Source organism: Lipotes vexillifer, unplaced genomic scaffold, assembly GCF_000442215.2.
Source record: "Lipotes vexillifer unplaced genomic scaffold, Lipotes_vexillifer_v1.1 scaffold104, whole genome shotgun sequence".
NCBI classification, from domain to species: domain Eukaryota; kingdom Metazoa; phylum Chordata; class Mammalia; order Artiodactyla; family Lipotidae; genus Lipotes; species Lipotes vexillifer.
Window position 1 is genome coordinate 978,509 of NW_006789458.1, and position 21,037 is coordinate 999,545.

General features: G+C 38.2%; 1 protein-coding gene across 1 annotated transcript in view; it reads right to left on the bottom strand.

Moving 5' to 3' along the window:
- OPN3 (opsin 3) overlaps nt 1-21,037 on the bottom strand; it is a 60,377-nt gene that overhangs the window by 6,854 nt on the left and 32,486 nt on the right. The window contains 1 exon segment of the mRNA XM_007462642.1: nt 10,433-10,752. Within this exon segment, the coding sequence (XP_007462704.1) occupies nt 10,433-10,752 (320 nt within the window).

A 21,037-nucleotide genomic window follows, 5' to 3' on the forward strand; every position in this document is an offset into this window, starting at 1 on the left:
AAAAAAAAAAAAAAAAGAGAGAGAGAGAGAGAGAGAGAATGGGGTCCTAGAAACACTGAGAGCAGAAACTCACAATTAAGTAGGAGCTGTCAACAATGCCACAAGTCTCAATGCCACAGATGCCAGGAAAAAAAGAGACTGAAATGCGTCCATTGGCTCTAACATTTGGGAAATCATCAATGACCTTAATGAGGTTGTTTCTATGAGAGTGTGGTAGAAGAAGGACTCACCAATTTGCAATGGGTTGAGGAATAAATATGTGAATTTACTAGACTACAGACTATCTGAGGCAGTGGCTATATCTTATTCACTGTGTATCCTTAGAGATTAGTAATTGCCTTTGCTTGGACTTCCATAACAAAATACTGAGTGGCTTAAACAATAGAAACTTATTTCTCACAGACTTGGAGGATGGGACATCTAAGATCAAGGTGCCAGTAAGGTAGGTTTCATTGTGAGGCCTCTTTTCTTGGCTTGTAGATAGCCAAATTCTCTCTATGTTCTCCCATCAGTGGAGAGAGAGAGTGAGAGCTCTGCTCTCTCTTTCTCTTCTTATAAGGACACTAATCCCATCATGAGGGCCCCACCCTCATGATCCCATTCTCATATATCCCTAATTACCTACCAAAGGCCCCATCTCCTATACCATCACACTGAATGTTGGGGAGACAACAAATATTCATCCCATAACAGTAAATAATTGGTACATTTTAGATGCTCAATAAACATTGGTCAAATGTATGCTTATTGAGTGATGAGGTAGCACCAAAAGCCACCAATTGTTCTTTGAGTTAACAGTGGTGTGGAGAGGAATAAAGTGATAACTAGAGGGAGTTGAGAGTATATTTTGCTTTTGAATTAAATTATCATGGTTATATGCTACAGATAAAGAGCCAGTACTGAGGGAGAGATTGAATATATGAGTAAAAGAGAAAATTATTACTTGAGAGAGGTCCCTGAGACAGAGAATGGGGTGGGGAAGAAAACAAGAATCTAGGATCAGTTTGGTCCTGAGAGATCTCTCCTATTCCCTTGCAACTGAAGAGAGGGATATAAGAATGAGTGGGGGAATTTGGCACCACTGGGGCTCCTGTGGTCCAAGCAGTCATACCACCTCTGTGCCCAGTCCTCACAGGGACAGACCCAAGGGCTCCAAGGCAGCCTCAGGACCAGACTCCTGTGGGTGGGCCACACACAGAGGTGGGGATAAAACGAAAGCTGGACGGGGTGACTAAGGAAGAAGATCAAAAATCTTTCCATCAGCTGTACAAGCTGCAAATTAAATCTCCATGATCAGCTAGGTAGACCCTGCATCTATGGAATATCTGAGTAGACAGTGAGTGTTCCCACAAGTGAAAACGGTCTACCTCTCGCAGCTGTGGACTTTTGGGGTAAGCACATGCAAGAATTGGGCCAGATCAGAGTCTGAGTAGTCCCCACAGGGCCCACAGCAGGTCCAGAGACAAGCCCAGGGGCATAGGAGAGCCTCTTCGGGAGGTGGAGGTGGGTTGTGGCTCATGGCATGTGCAAGGACACAGCAGAGACCCCAGGGAAACATAATTATTACTGTTAATTTTATTATGTTTTGATTCATTCTGTTATTGGTTCTAGATTTTTTTTTTTTGGTTTTTCTTTATTTGGTGGTGGAGTTTTAGTTTTTTTTTCTTTTTTTTAATTTAATCTCTTGGGATCTCCATGTTTTATAACATATTTTTAAAATTTTCTTTATACATTTCTATTTTTACTTTGTTTTTCTGTGGTTCTGTGTTCTTTTCCCTTATTTTTTCTTGTTCTTTTTCTTCAGTATATATATGTATATATATTTTTAAAATATTTCCATTTTACTTTGCTTTTCTGTTGTCCTGTGATTTTTCCCTTTTTATTTCATTTTATTATTTTTTTAAAAATCATTTTTATTGGTTTGTTCTGTTTTCTTGCTTCATTCTTCAGTTGGCACACTGCTGTGGTTTTGTTTTTAGGTTATGTGTTTCTGTTAGCTTTAATCCTAATTGTTTGATTTCGTTTTTGAGCTCTTCTATTTGTCTGGTTGTTCTCTTGCTTTCTGTTTTATTTGGCTCTGTGTTTGTTTCTTTTACGTGTGTGCATTTCTTTGTCTCTGTTTTTGTTTGTTTGATTTTGTTTTTACCATTTCTCAGGGGTTTTGTTTGTCTTTTTTTTCTTTAATTTTGCATTTTATTTTTTTAATATTTCTGTTCTACATTGCCTTTCTGTTGTTCTGTCTTCTTTCCCCTTTTTCTTTTCTTTTAATCATTTTTCTTGGTTTGTTTTATTTCTTTGCTTCATTCTTCAGTTGGCACTCTGCTTTGCTTTTGTTTTTTGGTTTTGTGTTTTTTTCAGCTTTCTTCTTAATTGCTCCATTTTGTGCTTGGGTTCTTTTGTTTGTCTGCTTGTTCTCTTGCTTTTTGATTTATTTGGTTCTGTTTTTGTTTCTTTTGTGTGTGTGCGTGTTTCCTTGTTTCTGTTTCTGTGTGTTTTATTTTACTTTTCACCATTTGTCTGGGGTTTTGTTAGGCTTTTGTTTTTTTAATTACCTTTATTGTCAGGACAAGTGACTTGTGGGGTCTTGGTCCCTTGACCAGAAGTCAGGCCTGAGGTGCTAGGGTGGGAGCACTGAGTCCAGGATGCTGGACCACTAGAGAATTCCTGGTCCCAAGGAAGATTAATTACTGAGAGCTCTCACAGAAGCCTCTATCTGAATCCAAGACCCAGCTCCAACCAACTGCCAGCAGCTCCCAGCAATGGACGTCTCACACCAAACAACAAACAAGACAGGAACATGAAGCCACCCATCATCACACAGACTACCTAAAGTCATACTAAGCTCATAGACACACCAAAAATACATCACCTGACATGGCCTTGCTCATCAGAGGAAAAAGACTCAACTCCACCCATCAGAACGTAGACACCAATCCATCCCATCAGGAAGCCCACATAACACAATGGACCAACCCCACTACCGAGGGCAGAGAACTGAAGCAAGAGGAACTACTTACAACCCTGCAGCCTAGGGTAAGAAGACCTCAAATACTGTAAATTAAACAAAATGAGAAGACAGAGAAATATCTTACAGGTAAAGGAGCATGATAAAAACCCACAAGACCAAATGAATGAAGAGGAAATAGGCAAACTACCTGAAAAAGAATTCAGAGTGATGATAATAAAGATGATCCAAAATCTCAGAAATAGAATAGAGAAAATACAAGAAACGTTTAAAAAGGAACTAGAAGAACTAAAGAGCAAAGAAACAGTAATGAACAACACAATAACTATAATTTAAAATACTCTAGAATGAATCAATGGCAGAATAACTGAGGCAGAAGAACAGATAAGTGAGATGGAAGATAAAATGGTGGAAATTACTGCCACAGAGCAGAATAAAGAAAAAAGAATGAAAAGAATGGAGAACAGTCTCAGAGACCTCTGGGGCAACATTAAGTGTGCCAACATTATAGGTGTCCCAGAAGAAGAAGAAAAAAAGAAAGGGTCTGAGAAAATATTTGAAGAGATTAGAGTTGAAAACTTCCCCAACATGGGAAAGGAAATAGTTAATCAAGTCCAGGAAGCACAGAGAGTCCCATACAGGATAAATCCAAGGAGAAACATGCTGAGACACATATTAATCAAACTAACAATAATTAAACACAAAGAAAAAATATGAAAAGCCACAAGGGAAAAGCAACAAATAACATCCAAAGGTATCCCCATAAGGTTAACAACTGATCTTTCAGAAGAAATTCAACAGGCCAGAAGGGAGTGGCAAGATATAAAGTGGTGAAAGGGAAAAACCTACAACCAAGATTACTTTACCCAGCAAGAATCTCATTCAGATTACTCAGCCATAAAAAGGAATGAAATTGGGTCATTTGTAGAGACGTGGATGGATCTAGAGACTGTAATACAGAGTGATGTAAGTCAGAAAGAGAAAAACAAATATTGTATATTAATGCATATATGTGGAACCTAGAAAATGTTACAGATGAACAAGCGTGCAGGGCAGAAATAGACACAGATGTAGAGAATAAATGTATGGACACCAAGCAGGGAAAGTGGTGGGGGTGGGGGTGGTGGTAGGATGAACTGGGAGATTGGGATTGACATATATACACTAATATGTATAAAAGAGATAAAAAATAAGAATGTGATGTATAATAAGTAAATAAAATAAAATTGAAAATTAAAAAAAAAAAAAGAATCTCAGATTCTACAGAGAAATCAAAAACTTTAAGGAAAAGCAAAAGTTCAGAGAATTCAGCACCACCAAACCAGCTGTACAACAAATGCTAAAGGAACTTCTCTAGGCAGGAAACACAAGAGAAGGAAAAGACTTACAAAAACAAACCCCAAACAATTAAGAAAATGGTAATCGGAAAATACATATCAATAATTACCTTAAATGTAAATGGATTAAATGCCCCAACCAAAAGACACAGACTGGCTGAAGGGATACAAAAACAAGACTTGCATATAGGCTGTCTAGAAGAAACCCACTTCAGACCTAGGGACACATACAGTCTGAAAGTGAGGGATGGAAAAAGACATTCCATGCAAATGCAAATCAAAAGAAAGCTGAAGGGCTTCCCTGGTGGCGCAGTGGTCGAAAGTCCGCCTGCCAATGCAGGGGACATGGGTTCATGCCCCGGTCCGGGAAGATCCCACATGCCGTGGAGCGGCTGGGCCCATGAGCCATGGCCGCTGAACCTGCGCATCTGGAGCCTGTGCTCCGCAACAGGAGAGGCCACAACAGTGAGAGGCCCGTGTACAGCAAAAAAAAAAGAAAAAGAAAGAAAGCTGAAGTATCAATACTTGTATCAGACAAAATAGACTTTAAAATAAATATTATTACAAGAGACAAGGAAAGACACTATATAATGATTAAGGGATCAATCCATGAAGAAGATATAACAATTGTAAATATCTATGCATCCAACATAGAAGCACCTCAATACATAAGGCAAATGCTAACAGCCATAAAAGGGAAAATCAACAGTAACACAATAATACTAGGCAGCTTTAATATCCCACCTACACCAATGGACATATCATCCAAACACAAAATAAATAAGGAAACACAAGCTTTAAATGACACAGTAGACCAGATGGACTTAATTGATATTTATAGGACATTCCATCCAAAAATAACAGAATACAGTCTCTACTCAAGTGCACATGGATCATTCTCCAGGAGACATTATATCTTGGGTCACAAATGAAGCCTCAGTAAATTTAAGAAAATTGAAATCATATCAAGCATCTTTTCCAACCACAGTGCTGTGAGACTAGATATCTATTACAGGAAAAAAAAACTGTAAAAAATACAAGCACATGGAGGTTAAACAATATGCTACTAAACAACCAAGAGATGACTGAGAAAATCAAAAGATACCTAGAAACAAATGACAATGAAAGCATGACAACCCCAAACCTATAGGATGCAGTAAAAGCAGTTCTGAGAGGGAAGTTTATAGCAATACAATGCTACCTCAAGAAACAAGAAAAATCTCAAATAAAAAACCTTACCTTACACCTAAAGGAATTAGAGAAAGAAGAACAAAACAAAACAAATCAAAAACCCCCCCAAAAGGAAAGGAATCATAAAGATCAGATCAGAAATATGTGAAAAAGAAATGAAGGGAACAATAGTAAAGCTGGCTCTTTGAGAAGATAAACAAAATTGATAAACCATTAGCCAGACTCAATAGGAAAAAAAGGGAGAAGACTCAAATCAACAGAATTAGAAATGAAAAAGGAGAAGTGACAACTGACACGGCAGAAATACAAAGGATCATAAGAGACTACTGCAAGCAACTCTATGCCAGTAAAATGGACAACCTGGAAGAAATGGATAAATTCTTAGAAATATACAACCTCCCAAGACTGAACCAGGAAGAAATATGTATATATCAATCACAAGTACTGAAATTGAAACTGTGATTAAAAATCTTCCATCAGGGCTTCCCTCGTGGTGCAGTGGTTGGGAGTCCACCTGCCGATGCAGGGGACACGGGTTCGTGCCCCAGTCCGGGAAGATCCCATATGCCGCGGAGCGGCTGGGCCTGTGAGCCATGGCCGCTGGGCCTGCGCGTCCGGAGCCTGTGCTCTGCAACGGGAGAGGCCACAGCAGTGAGAGGCCCGCGTACCGCAAAAAAAAAAAAAAAAAAAAATCTTCCATCAAGGGCTTCCCTGGTGGCGCAGTGGTTGAGAGTCTGCCTGCCGATGCAGGGGACATGGGTTCATGCCACGGTCTGGGAGGCCGCTGAGCCTGCGCGTCCCAAGCCTGTGGTTCACAATGGGAGAGGCCACAGCAGTGAGAGGCCTGTGTACCGCAAAAAAAAAAAAAAAAAAATCTTCCATCAAACAAAAGCCCAGGACCAGATGACTTCACAGGTGGAATTCTATCAAGCATTTAGAGAACAGCTAACACCTATCCTTCTCAAACTCTTCCAAAATATAGCAGAGAGAGGAACACTTCCAAATTCATTTTATGAGGCCACCATCACTCTGATACCCAAACCAGACAAAGATGTCACAAAAAAGAAAATTACAGGCTAATAACACTGATGAACATAGTTGCAAAAATCCTCAATAAAATACTAGCAAACAGAATCTGACAGCACATTAAAGGGATCATACACCATGATCAAATGGGGTTTATCCCAGGAATGCAAGGATTCTTCAATATATGCAAAGCAATCAATGTGATACACTATATTAACAAACTGAAGAATAAAAAACTTATGATAGGGCTTCCCTGGTGGTGCAGTGGTTGAGAGTCCGCCTGCTGATACAGGGGACACGGGTTCATGCCCTGGTCCTGGAAGATCCCACATGCTGTGGAGCAGCTGGGTCTGTGAGCCATGGACGATGAGCCTGCGCATCCGGAGACTGTGCTCTGCAAAGGGAGAGGCCACAACAGTGAGAGGCTCATGTACCGCAAACAAACAAACAAACAAACAAAAACTTATGATAATCTCAATAGATGCAGAAAAAGATTTTGACAAAATTCAACACCCATTTATGATAAAAACGCTGTAGAAACTGGGCATAGAGGGAACCTACCTCAACATAATAAAAGCCATATATGACAAACCCACAGCCAACATCATTCTCAGTGGTGAAAAATTGAAAGCATTTCCTCTAAGATCAGGAACAAGACAAGGGTGCCCACCCTCACCACTGTTATTCAACACAGTTTTCAAAGTTTTAGCCACGGCAATCAGAGAAGAAAAAGAAATAAAAGGAATGCAAATTGGAAAAGAAGTAAAACTGTCACTGTTTGCAGATGACATGATATTATACATAGAGTATCCTAAAGATGCCACCAGAAAACTGCTAGAGCTAATCAATGAATTTGGTAAAGTTGCAGCATACAAAATTAATGCACACAAATCTCTTTCATTCCTATACACTAATAATGAAAGACCAGAAAGACAAATTAAACACTCCCATTTACCACTGCAACAAAAAGAATAAAGTACCTAGGAATAAACCTACCTAAGGAGGCAAAAGACCTGTACTCAGAAAACTATAAGACACCGATGAAAGAAACCAAAGATGACACAAACAGATGGAGAGATATACCATGTTCTTGGATTGGAAGAATCAATATTGTGCAAATAACTAAACTATCCAAAGCAATCTACAGATTCAATGCAATCCCTATCAAATTACCAAAGGCTTTTTTTACAGAACTAGAACAAAAAAATCTTAAAATTTGCATGGGGACACAAAAGGCTCCAAATAGCCAAAGCAATACTGAGGGGAAAAAAAAATGGAGCTGGAGGAATCAGAGTCCCTGACTTCAGACTATATGACAAAGCTACAGCAATCAAGACAATATGGTACTAGCACAAAAACAGAAATATAGATCAACAGAACAGGATAGAAAGCCCAGAGATAAATCTATGCATGTATGGTCACCTTATCTTTGACAAAGGAGGCAAGAATATACAATGGAGAAAAGACAAGTTCTTCAATAAGTGGGGTTGGGAAAACTGGACAGCTACATGTAAAAGAATGAAATTAGAACACTTCTTAATACCATACAAAAATAAACTCAAAGTGGATTAAAGACCTAAATGTAAGACCAGACACTATAAAACTCTTAGAGGAAAACATAGGCACAATACTCTATGACATAAATCATAGAAAGATCTTTTTTTATCTACCTCCTAGAGTAATGGAAATAAAATAAAAAATAAACAAATGGGACCTAATGAAACTTAAAAGCATTTGCACAGCAAAGGAAACTAGAAACGATGAAAAGACAACCCTCAGAATGGGAGAAAATATTTGCAAATGAAGCAACCAACAAGGGATTAATCTCCAAAATCCACAAGCACCTCATTCAGCTCAATATCAAAAAAACAAACAACCCAATCCAAAAATGGGTGGAAAACCTAAATAGACATTTCTCCAAAGAAGACATACAGATTGCCAACAAACACTTGAAAAGATGCTCAACATCACTAATCATTAGAGAAATGCAAATCAAAACCACAATGAGGTAACACCTCACACTGGTCAGAATAGCCATCATCAAAAAATCTACAAACAATAAATGCTGGAGAGAGTGTGGAGAAAAGGGAACCCTCCTGTACTGTTGGTGGGAATGTAAGTTGGTGCAGCCACTATGGAGGACAGTATGGTGGTTCCTTAAAAAACTAAAAACAGAACTACCATATGACTCAGCAATCCTACTACTGGGCATATACCCTGAGAAAACCGTAATTCAAAAAGATACATGTACCACATTGTTCATTGCAGCACTATTTACAATAGCCAGGACATGGAAGCAACCTAAATGTCCATTGACAGATGATTGGATAAAGAAGGTGTGGCACATATAGACAATGGAATATTACTCAGCCATAAAAAGGAACAAAAATGAGTTATTTGTAATGAGGTGGATGGACCTAGAGTCTGTCATACAGAGTGAAGTAAGTCAGAAAGAGAAAAACAAACACTGTATGCTAATGCACATACATGGAATCTAAAAAAACGGTACTGATGAGCCTATGGCAGGGCAGGAATAAAGATGCAGATGTAGAGAATGGACTTAAGGACATGGCGGGGAAGGGGAAGCTGGAACGAAGTGAGAGAGTAGCATTGACATATATACACTACCAAATGTACAATGGATGGCTAGTGGGAAGCTGTTGCATAGCACAAGGAGATCAGCTCAGTGCTTTGTGACCACCTAGAAGGGTGGGATAGGGAGGGGAGGAGGGGGAGGCAAGAGGGAGGGAATATGGGGATATATATATATATGTATAGCTGATTCACCTTGTTTGTTGTACAGCAGAAACTAACACAACATTGTAAAGCAATTATACTCCAATAAAGATATTAAAAAAAAAAAAGAATGAGTAGGAACCTAGAAGTTTGTATAAAGGGATGCAGAGAGTTAAGGAATTTTTTGGTAATTGCATTATTTTGCCAAACAAACAAGAAGCATGACTGTTTGATAAGAATAAGGGGGGAAGGATAGTAGGGCAAGAGAGTAAAATGAGAATTGAGGATTTGTAATAGCAATTGCATAGAAAGTGGACCATCTAGGGATCCAAAGTTTGCTAGACACTGCTAAGAGGACATCTCACTGCTCGCTGAATGTGGGTGCTGGGAATCCAATGTGGTTTTTCTTCAACTTATTGTAGTTTGGCTACAGTCATGCAGAAAACAAAGAGTTGGATTGAACCAGGGATTTGATTTTTTTCAAAATGAATGTGCATAAAAAATGTCGGAACATGAAAGTTGAGGATAATGGGGCATGATTTAAAATAATGCATGTGGCTAAGTTATTTAAAAGAAGTGAAAGCTAGAGGGGGTTGGCAGAGTGAGCAAGAGACTGGAGAATTTTGATGACAGAAAAGAGTAGGAAGAAGCAGTGAGTAAGGAAAACGTACATGGTTGAAGTTAGAAACTGGAATATGAAGTGTGCCCCAGTCTGTTACTTCAGATGCCTTCTTGCTAGCACCTAACAGGAAACCTGCTGTGGTCAGTTCTCGTCCTTTAGGCCTCAAAACTGATTTCCAGACAAAATATCTGTACCATTCTCTAGTAGGTTTATGTGACTATTGGATGAATAAAATTATGGGAAGTGTGGAATTCCCTTTATTAGATTTCATAAATTCTAAGAATGCTTGAAGATGTAGGGTTTTTTTTTTGGTTGTTATTGATTTTGTCCACCCAGAACCCCTTTCCTTCCTTTTTCTAGTTTAAAGAGTGATGAAGGGAGAGTAAATGCCATTCCTCATTGATCTTTTCAGAGAGTGACTCACAGTGCAAAATTTTATCAAGTAGAACGTCCCCTAGAGTTGTACCAGCTGTGGGGAAGTGTATGATTTTCTTTCACAGAAAATTTTCTACCCTGCACAATTTGGAGGAGGGGCAGTCATACTCTTCAACTCACCTTTTGAATGGAATACAAAATATGGCCATAGCAATGAGCAATGACACCCACAGGTACCACCATGCAGCCAAGAAATAAGAAAAGCATAAAGGAGGAGTCACTGGTGTCCTTGGATTTCCAATCCACAGTGCAGCCTAGTACATGCACATCCAGGATGTGCCTGTGCCAGCCCAAAAAAGGTGTTCCTGACCACACCAGTGAGTATAGCCAGATGTATGTAATGGCCCTCCAGGCCCAGGAAAAACTGATCACTCTGTTATGGATCATGCCAATATAATGTTCACAGGCCAGTGTAGTTAGGGTGATAATGGAAACAATACCTGCAAGAAGAGAAAGTGGGACAGCATAGCACGGTGCTGTGGGGTTGTGGGAGAAGACAGGCAGAACAGAGCAATACATTCTCTGCTGGCAATACCTTACAGAGTATCTGGAACCAACAAGGTGCTCTAAAAACCAAAATATCTTAATAGAGATAATGCCTCACAGTCCCCAGGAAACTCAGTTGGAAACATATTTACTCATAAAAGAAAATGTGGAATGGAAAATGGCACGTGAGTTATAGCAGCACAAAAATAAAAGCTCTAAAATCAGCTCTAGCCCAATGGTACAGCTGTTGTGTTAAATTTTCTGCCAAAGAGAAACTCTGGAGCATTTCAGGAAGAGTCACTAAAAAAAAGTCTCTTTTGGTTTTGACTTCTCTCAGGTATCTGACTCAGCTATAGAGATAAAGTCAAAATGGGTTCCACAAATGTGAACTGACCAAAGTGATGGTAAAATTACACAAGAGCTGTCCTAACCTACCTACTAGCAGTGTCAGCCTATGAACTTTCACATGCAAGACTACTGACGGAGATGGAAGTCTTCTGTGCTCCTGTGTCTTCATCTATACTTTTATTTTGCAACAAATAGGCTTTAACAAGATTATTCATTTATTTCTCTACCTCTCCCGAGAGAGCAATTTATTCACTCAATAATTTATATATTTCATATATTAATTTGTTTATTCATTAACTGCATGTGTCAATCATGGTGCTAGAAAATTGACGTGAAGTGGTGAGTGAAACAAGTGTTTTATGGAACTTATTACAGTCCAGTGGGTAAAAGAGAAGAGATAATAACAAACCAAAAAGCAAAACAAGTAAGTTAGTGAAGTGCTATGAAGGGACGAGAGGGTGCAGAAATAGAGAATAATGTGAGGTGAGGCAGGAGAGGGCATCTTTAAGGGAAATGTGGACAGGGTGTCAGGAAAAACCTCACTGTGCTCAGAGCTGAAACAGGGAGCCAACACTGTGATGTCAGAACACAGGAGTTTACTGAATTTTCCCTTCTTATTATTTAGTTCAAAGCAATAAGAAATTTATAAAATATAATATAGTTTTTGACCATAACTGTGTCTTAGCAAGCACAATGGGCTTCAAGTCCTGAATTCAGTTGCTATTATTCAGTACCATGACCAGTTAGTACAGACCTAGAGAGAGCAAGCCTTGCATTCCTCAGGCCCTCCCAACAGCACGGGTATATATAAGTAGCAGGCTTAGTCACACTGACTTAGTCTTGGATGGTGACCTATTTGAACTGACCTAAACTACATCCCTTTTTTGCAAAATATATGTCAGTCTCTTTTACTGGCGAATTTCAATCCTGAGTCCAAATTACTTTCTATATTCTAATTGATTCCCAGATCACACCCCTGGAGGATGAAAATGCATGGATAGTCTTACAACTATGTTACATGTACTTTTTAACTGATGTTAAGCCTAATTCTCTATTCTAGGTGACACTATGGGCAGGAAAGGGGAAGGTGACTGTTGCAAACTGGGCATCAGTTATGAGTCAAGCCCCATGGTAATCACTCTATGTATGGTATTTCTTTGTTTTGGAAAAAGAGGTCCGTGGCTCCAAAGGGTAAGGGATGATGGAGACATTTTTGTTTTTGTTTTTGTGGTACGCGGGCCTCTCACTGCTGTGGCCTCTCCCATTGCAGAGTACAGGCTCCGAACGCGCAGGCTCAGCGGCCATGGCTCACGGGCCCAGCCGCTCCGCGGCATATGGGATCTTCGCGGACTGGGGCACGAACTCGTGTCCCCTGCATCGGCAGGTGGACTCCCAACCACTGCGCCATGAGGGAAGCCGCTGGTGGAGACAATTTTGAGAACCCAGGACTGACTTCAAAACTCGACTTTGTTGTTACACAGCCTATTGTACTACAGGGCAACTTCTATTACCCTACCACTTCTATAGGGCTAGTGTGATGTCCCTGCTACCCCTGTAAAGCTGTGAACTGATCATGTATGTATTAAGTGTCTCTTACTCTGCTGAGTAGTTCTTGTAGGAGAAATCAGAGACATATGGTCCCTACCTTCAAGGGGACTACAATATGCTTATAAAGCCAAGACTAACTCATGTGCAACATTTAAGGGCAATGTAAGATGGGCAATGTAAGATGATATGTAATCATATGTTGTTTATTGTGCAACAACAAACCAGAAAAATGAAATCCCACTGGATTGTTTTTTGGGGATGGCTTCATGAAGAGGTAAAAGTTAAGCTGTGTCTGAAAAGATGGACTAGGTGTTAAGAAACAAAAAGTATCAGGGAGGGCATTTCTGACTGGAAGGAGAACTTCTACAAAGGTAAAGCAATCCTCTTTGAATTCGTGTAACAACGTCTAAGATCCCAGACATGTGGAGAGGTAGAAATATTAGTCGTTACCAGGCTTGTACACATCTGACCATGCCTTCTGTGGCTGTCTGTGGTTCATAGCAGGGGTCTTCAATCTTTTTTCTAGTGTTTTTCCTAATAGAATTTTGAGAAACTATGTATATTCTCACATTTTTAAAGAGATATATTTACATTTTTTCACCTTAAGTTTAAAGAGTCATGCAATGTAAATATAATTTTAATAGAGAAGAACGTTTTGTATTCTATTACAAGTTAATCACTAAAGGGATATTGCCTATAAGCTTAAACAATACATAATGACCCATCTCTGGGAACACTGACTCCCAGGTAATGAGCATTAAACTAAAATAACTTTGTTTAGCTCACAGGAAACATCCTGACTAGGCCTACGTGTGAATGACTGCAGGAAAGAAGAAATTAACACATCCCCTGCAGAGGCTGACTGGAACCAGGAAAGGTTTGACTTTACTCCCTCCCCTTTTAGTATAAAAGAAGCCTGAATTCTAACTCAGGCAAGATGGTTCTTTGGGACACAAGTCCACCATCTTCTCAGTCTGCTGGCTTTCAAATAAAGTCACTATTTCTTGACCCAACAACTCATCTCTCAATTTATTGGTCTGTTGTGCAGTGAGCACTATGAGCTTGGACTCAGTAACATAAACATTGAAAAATATATTTCTTTACTCTTTAAATATATCCAATGATTCATAAATGTTAGTAATTCCATAAACATATTTGTATCTATATGTGCATATATATATATTTACATGTCTATACACAAAAACCCACACATGTAGATGATCAATCATTCAAACTCATAATTCCCTTCTGCTTTTCCCTTAAAAATTTTTATAGCAGTTTATTTATTTTAATTTTATTTTTTATACAGCAGGTTCTTACTAGTTATTTATTTTATACATGTTAGAGTATATATGTCAATCCCAATCTTCCAATTCACCCCACCACCACCACTCCCCACCCCACTTTCCCCCCTTGGTGTCCTTATATTTGTTCTGTACATCTGTGTCTCTATTTCTGCCTTGCAAACAGATTCATCTGTACTATTTTTCTAGATTCCACATATATGCGTTAATATACCATATTAGTTTTTCTCTTTCTGACTTACTTCATTCTGTATGACAGTCTCTAGGTCCATCCACGTCTCTACAATGACCCATTTTCAATTATTTTTATGGCTGAGTAATATTCCATTGTAAATATGTACCAAATCTTCTTTATCCATTCATCTATCGATAGGCATTTAGGTTGCTTCCATGACCTGGCTATTGTAAATGGTGCTGCAATGAACATTGGGGTGCATGTGTCTTTTTGAATTATGGTTTTCACTGGGTATATGCACAGCAGTGGGATTATTGGGTCATACGGTATTTCTATTTTTAGTTTTTTAAGGGACCTCCATACTGTTCTCCATAGTGGCTGTATCAGTTTACATTCCCACCAACAGTGCAAGAGTGTTCCTTTTTCTCCACACCCTCTCCAGCATTTGTTGTTTGTATATTTTCTGATGATGCCCATTCTAACCAGTGTGAGGTGATACCCCATTGTAGTTTTGATGTGCATTTCTCTAATAATTAGTGATGTTGAGCATCTTTTCATGTGCCTCATGGCCATCTGTATGTACTCTTTGGAGAAATGTCTATTTAGGTCTTTTGCCCACTTTTTGATTGGGTTGTTTGTTTTTTTGATATTGAGCTGCAGGAGCTGTTTATATAGTTTGGAGATTAATCCTTTGTCCATTTATTCATTTGCAAATATTTTTTTTCCCATTCTGAGGGTTGTCTTTTCATCTTATAGTTTCCTTTGCTGTGCAAAAGCTTTTAAGTTTCATTAGGTCCAAATTTTTATTTTTGTTTTTATTTCCATTACTCTAGGAGGTGAGTCAAAAATGATCTTGCCGGGATTTATGTCAAAGAGTGTTCTTCCTATGTTTTCCTCTAAGAGTTTAATAGTGTCTGGTCTTACATTTAGGTCTTTAATCCATTTTGAGTTTATTTTTGTGTATGGTGTTAGGGAGTGTTCTAATTTCATTCTTTTACATGTAGCTGTCCAGTTTACCCATCACCACTTATTGAAGAGCCTGTCTTTTCTCCATTATATATCCTTGCCTCCTTTGTCATAGATTTGTTGACCATAGGTGCATGGTTTTATCTCTGGGCTTTCTATCCTTTTCCATTTATCTATATTTCTGTTTTTGTGCCAGTACCATATTGTCTTGATTACTGTAGCTTTCTAGTATAGTCTGAAGTCAGGGACTCTGATTCCTCCAGCTCTAAGTATTTCCCTCAAGATTGCTGTGGCTATTTGGGGTCTTTTGTATCTCCATACAAATTTTAAGATTTTTTTGTTCTAGTTCTGTAAAAAATGCCATTAGCAATTTGATAGGGATTGCATTGAATCTGAAGATTGCTTTGGGTAGTATAGTCATTTTCACAATACTGATTCCTCCAATCCAAGAACATGGTATATCTCTCCATCTGTTTGTGTCATCTTTGATTTCTTTAATCAGTGTCTTATAGTTTTCTGAGTACAGGTCTTTTGCCTCCTTAGGTAGGTTTATTCCTAGGTATTTTATTCTTTTTTGTTGCAGTGGTGAATGGGATTGTTCCCTTAATTTGTCTTTCTGAGCTTTCATTATTGGTGTATAGGAATGAAAGGGATTTATGTGCATTAATTTTGTATCCTGCAACTTTACCAAATTCATTGATTAGCTCTAGCAGTTTTATAGTGGCATCTTTTGGATTATCTATATATAGTATCATGTCATCTGCAAACAGTGAAAGTTATACTTTTTCTTTTCCAATTTGTATTCTTTTATTTCTTTTTCTTCTCTGATTGCTGTGGCTAAAACTTCCAAAACTATACTGAATAATAGTGGCAAGAGTGGACATCCTTGTCTTCTTCCTCATTTTAGAGGAAATACTTTCAGTTTTTCACCACTGAGAATGATGCTTGCTGTGGGTTTGTCATATATGGCCTTTATTATGTTGAGGTGGGTTGCCTCTATGCCCACTTTCTGGAGAATTTTTATCATAAATGGGTGTTGAATTTTATCAGAAGCCTTTTCTTCATCTATTGAGATGATCATATGGTTTTTATTCTTCAATTTGTTAATATGGTGTATCACATTGATTGATTTGTGTATATTGAAGAATCCTTGCATACCTGGCTAAATCCCACTGATCATGGTGTATGAGCCTTTTAATGTGTTGTTGAATTCTGTTTGCTAGTATTTTGTTGAGGATTTTTGCATCTATATTCATCAGTGATATTGGTCTGTAATTTTCTTTTTTGTAATATCTTTGTTAGGTTTTGGTATCAGGGTGATGGTTGTCTCACAGAATGTGTTAGGGAGCATTCCTTCTTCTGCAATCTTTTGGAAGAGTTTGAGAAGGGTGGGTGTTAGCTCTTCTCTAAATGTTTGATAGAATTCACCTGTGAAGCCATCTGGTTCTGGACTTTTGTTTATTGGAAGATTTTTAATCCCAGTTTCAATTTCATTACTTGCAATTGGTCTGTTCATATTGTCTATTTCTTCCTGGTTCAGTTGGAAGGATATACCTTTCTAAGAGTTTGTCCATTTCTTCCTCATTGTCCATTTTACTGACATAAAGTTGCTTGTAGTAGTCTCTTATGATGCTTTGTATTTCTGTGGTGCCCATAGTAACTTCTCCTTTTTCATTTCTAGTTTTATTGATTTGAGTTCTCTCCCTCATTTTCTTGATGAGTCTGGCTAAAGGTTTACCAATTTTGTTTACCTTCTCAAAGAACCAGCCTTTGGTTTTATTGATCTGTGCTATTGTTTTATTTGTTTCTATTTCATTATTTCTGCTCTGATCTTTATGGTTTCTTTCCTCCTACTAACTTTGGGTTTTGTTTGTTCTTCTTTCTCTAGCTCCTTTAGGTGTAAGGTTAGATTTTTTATTTGAGATTTTTCTTATCTCTTGCAGTAAGATTGTATTGCTATAAACTTCCCTCTTAGAACTGCTTTTGCTGCATCCCATAAGTTTTGGATCATCGTGTTTTCATTGTCATTTGTTTCTAGGTATTGTTTGATTTCCTCTTTGATTTCTTCAGTGATCTTTTGGTTATTTAGTGACATATTGCTTAGCCTCCATGTGTTTGTCTTTTTTACATTTTTTTCCTGTAATTGATATGTAGTCTCATAGTGTTGTGGTCAGAAAAGATGCTTGATATGATTTTAATTTTCTTAAGTTTCCTGATGCTTGATTTGTGACCCAAGTTGTGATCTATCCTGGAGAATGTCTGTGTGCACCTGAGAAGAAAGTGTAATCTGCTGTTTTCGGATGGAATGTCCTATAAATATCAATTAAATCTATCTGGTCTATTGTGTCATTTAAAGTTTGTGTTTCCTTATTAATTTTCTGTTTGGATGATCTGTCCATTGGTGTAAGTGAGGTGTTAAAGTCTCCCACTCTTATTGTGTTACTGTTGATTTCCTCTTTTATAGCTGTTAGCAGTTGCCTTATGTATTGAGGTGCTCCTATGTTGGGTACATACATATTTATAATTGTTATATCTTCTTGGATTGATCCCTTTATCATTACGTAGGGTCCTTCCTTGTCTCTTGTAACATTCTTTATTTTAAAGTCTATTTTATCTGATATGAGTATTGCTACTCCAGCTTTCTTTTGATTTGCATTTACATGGAATATCTTTTCCCATCCCCTCACTTTCAGTCTGTATGTGTCCCTAGGTCTGAAGTGGGTCTTTTGTAGGCAGCATATATATGGGTCATATTTTTGTATGCACTCAGCAAGCCCGTGTCTTTTGGTTGGAGCATCTAATCCATTCACATTTAAGGTATTTATTGGTATGTATGTTCCTATTACTATTTTCTTAATTGTTCTGGGTTTGTTATTGTACGTCTTTTCCTTCTCTTGTGTTTTTCACTTAGAGAAGTTCCTTTAGCATTTATTGTAGAGCTGGTTTGGTGGTGATGAATTCTCTTGGCTTTTGCTTGTCTGTAAAGTTTTTAATTTTTCTGTGGAAACTGAATGAGATCCTTGCCAGGTAGAGTCATCTTGGTTGTAGGTTCTTCCCTTTCATCTCTTTAAATATGTCATTCCTCTCCCTTCTGGCTTGTAGAGTTTCTGCTGAGAAATCAGCTGTTAACCTTATGGGTGTTCCCTTGTATGTTATTTGTCGGTTTTCCCTTGTTGCTTTTAATAATTTTTCTTTGTCTTTAATGTTTATCAGTTTGATTGCTATGTGTCTTGGCATGTTTCTCCTTGGGTTTATCCTGCCTGGAACTCTTTGCACTTCCTGAACTTTGATGGATATTTCCTTTTCCATGTTTGGGATGTTTTAGACTATAATCTCTTCAAATATTTTCTCTGGTCCTTTCTCTGTCTCTTCTACTTCTGCGACCCCTATAATGTGAGGTCTTAGGCTGTCTTCATTTCTTTTCATTCTTTTTTCTTTATTCTGTTCTGAAGCATTGATTTCCCTCCATTCTGTTTTCCAGGTCACTTATCCATTCTTCTGCCTCAGCTGTTCTCCTCTTGATTCCTTCTAGCGTATTTTTCATTTCAGTTATTGTATTGTTCATCTCTGTTTGTTTGTTCATTAATTCTTCTAGGTCTTTGTTAAACATTTCTTGCATCTTCTCAATATTTGCCTCCATTCTTTTTCCGAGGTCCTGGATCATCTTCACTATCATTATTCTGAATTCTTTTTCTGGAAGGTTGCCTGTCTCCATTTCATTTAGCTGTTTTTATGGGGTTTTATCTTATTGCTTCAACTGGTACATAGTCCTCTGCCTTTTCATTTTGTCTGTCTTTCTTTGAATGTGGTTTTTGTTCCACAGGCTGCAGGATTGCAGTTCTTCTTGCTTCTCCTGTCTGCCCTCTGGTGGATGAGGTTATCTAAGAGGCTTGTGCAAGCTTCCTGATGGAAGGGACTGGTGTTGGGTTGAGCTGGTTGTTGCTCTGATGGGCAGAGCTCAGTAAAACTTTAATCCACTTGCCTGCTGATGGGTGAGGCTGAGTTCCCTTCCTGTTGGTTGATGGCCTGAGGCAACTCAGCACTGGAGCCTACAGGCTCTTTGGTGGGACTAATGATCGACTCTGGGAGGGTTCACGCCAAGGAGTATTTCCCAGAACTTCTGCTGCCAGTGTCCTTGTCCCCGCAGTTAGCCACAGCTACCACCCACTTCTACAGGATGCCCTCCAACACTAGCTGGTAGGTCTGGCTCAGTCTCCTATGGGGTCACTGATCCTTCCCCCTGGGTCCTGATGCACATACTACTCTGTGTGTGCCCTCTAAGAGTGGAGTTTCTGTTTTCCCCAGTCCTGTCAAAGTCCTGCAATCAAATCCCACTAGGCTTCAAAGTCTGATTTTCTGGGAAGTCCTCCTCCCGTTTTCAGACACCCAGGTTGGGCAGCCTGATGGGGGTGTCAGAACCTTCACTCCAGTGGGTGGACTTCTGTGGTATAACTGTTCTTCAGTTTGTGAGTCACCCACCTAGTGGTTATGAGATTTGATTTTATTGTGATTGTACCCCTCCTACCATCTCACTGCGGCTTCTCCTTTGAAACTTTGGATGTGGAATATCTTTTTTGGTGAGTTCCAGTGTCTTCCAGTTGATGATTGTTCACCAGTTCTGATATTCTTCTCCCCTAAAATTTTTATCCCAGTGTAATATATTCGTATGGTGAAAGATTTTAAATTATTTCCCTTATTCTTTTCTTCAACAAAAATATATTTGGAAATTGATTTTAAAATTTTCTGGATAGTAAGCCTCTATGTGTTAAGAAAATCTGTCTTATAGATTACGTTTTCACTACAATTTATATTAGCATACAATTGATCAAAATATTCTGTTAAATATTTAAAAGAAAATATTACAAATACATATCTCAAAATGATAAATACAGCTTTCCCTCACTGCAAAGAATATATCTATCCATGGGTTATTATTACTCATGCTAAATAATGTAAGGTAAATTCTCCTCCTATTTTTCTTGTTTCTGAAGTTAAAGAGAGATTTCTTGATCATATATAAATCCAGATGGAAACGGAAGTTTTGTTACAGTCTATTTTTATTAATTTTAAGAATATGTTTCTATATTGAATTACTTAAACTCTTCTGAATTTATGTGCCAAAAATCAATGTTTATTTTCAAAAATTATTTTTAGTGATTTACCAACTACCATTCAATTTTATTAAAACAAATAATTGGAAACAACCTGAGTGTCATTCACTTCATCAAGATCTTCATCAATATTTTAAATTGTCCCTTTGCCATCCTGAATTTTCCTCCCACACCCCCTGCTGGTAATACTCCACAGTTAAAGTTTATCTGAGAAAGGTTAAGAGCTTGCCTTTCTGAGTAAAGCGGGAGAAAGAAAAAAGGCCTAAAAAAAATGATACAAATGAAATTATATACAAAACAGAAATAGACCCACAGACATAGAAAACAAACTTATGATTGAAAAAGGGAGTGCCTGGATAGTAAGTATGATTTCTAGAAAGAATACAAATGGAAGCTGAGAATTTAGAAACTGATTCTCATAAACCTATCCTTGCAGAGCCATTGGGAAGAGTTTATATTCCTCTAGCAGTATGCATACTCCAATTTGAAGACAACAGACTGTAAAATCTAATCTCATTGTCATATTATCAAGACTGCTTACTACTATGAGGTATCACCTCACACCAGGCAGAATGGCCGTCATCAAAAATTCTACAAATAATAAATGCTGGAGAGCATGTGGAGGAAAAAACCCCTCCTACACTGTTGGTGGGAATGTAAGTTGGTGCAGCCACTATGGAGAACAGTATGAAGGTTCCTTAAAAAACTAAAAGCAGAGCTAACATATGATCCAGCAATCCCACTCCTGGGCATATATCTGGAGAAAAACATAATTTGAAAAGATACA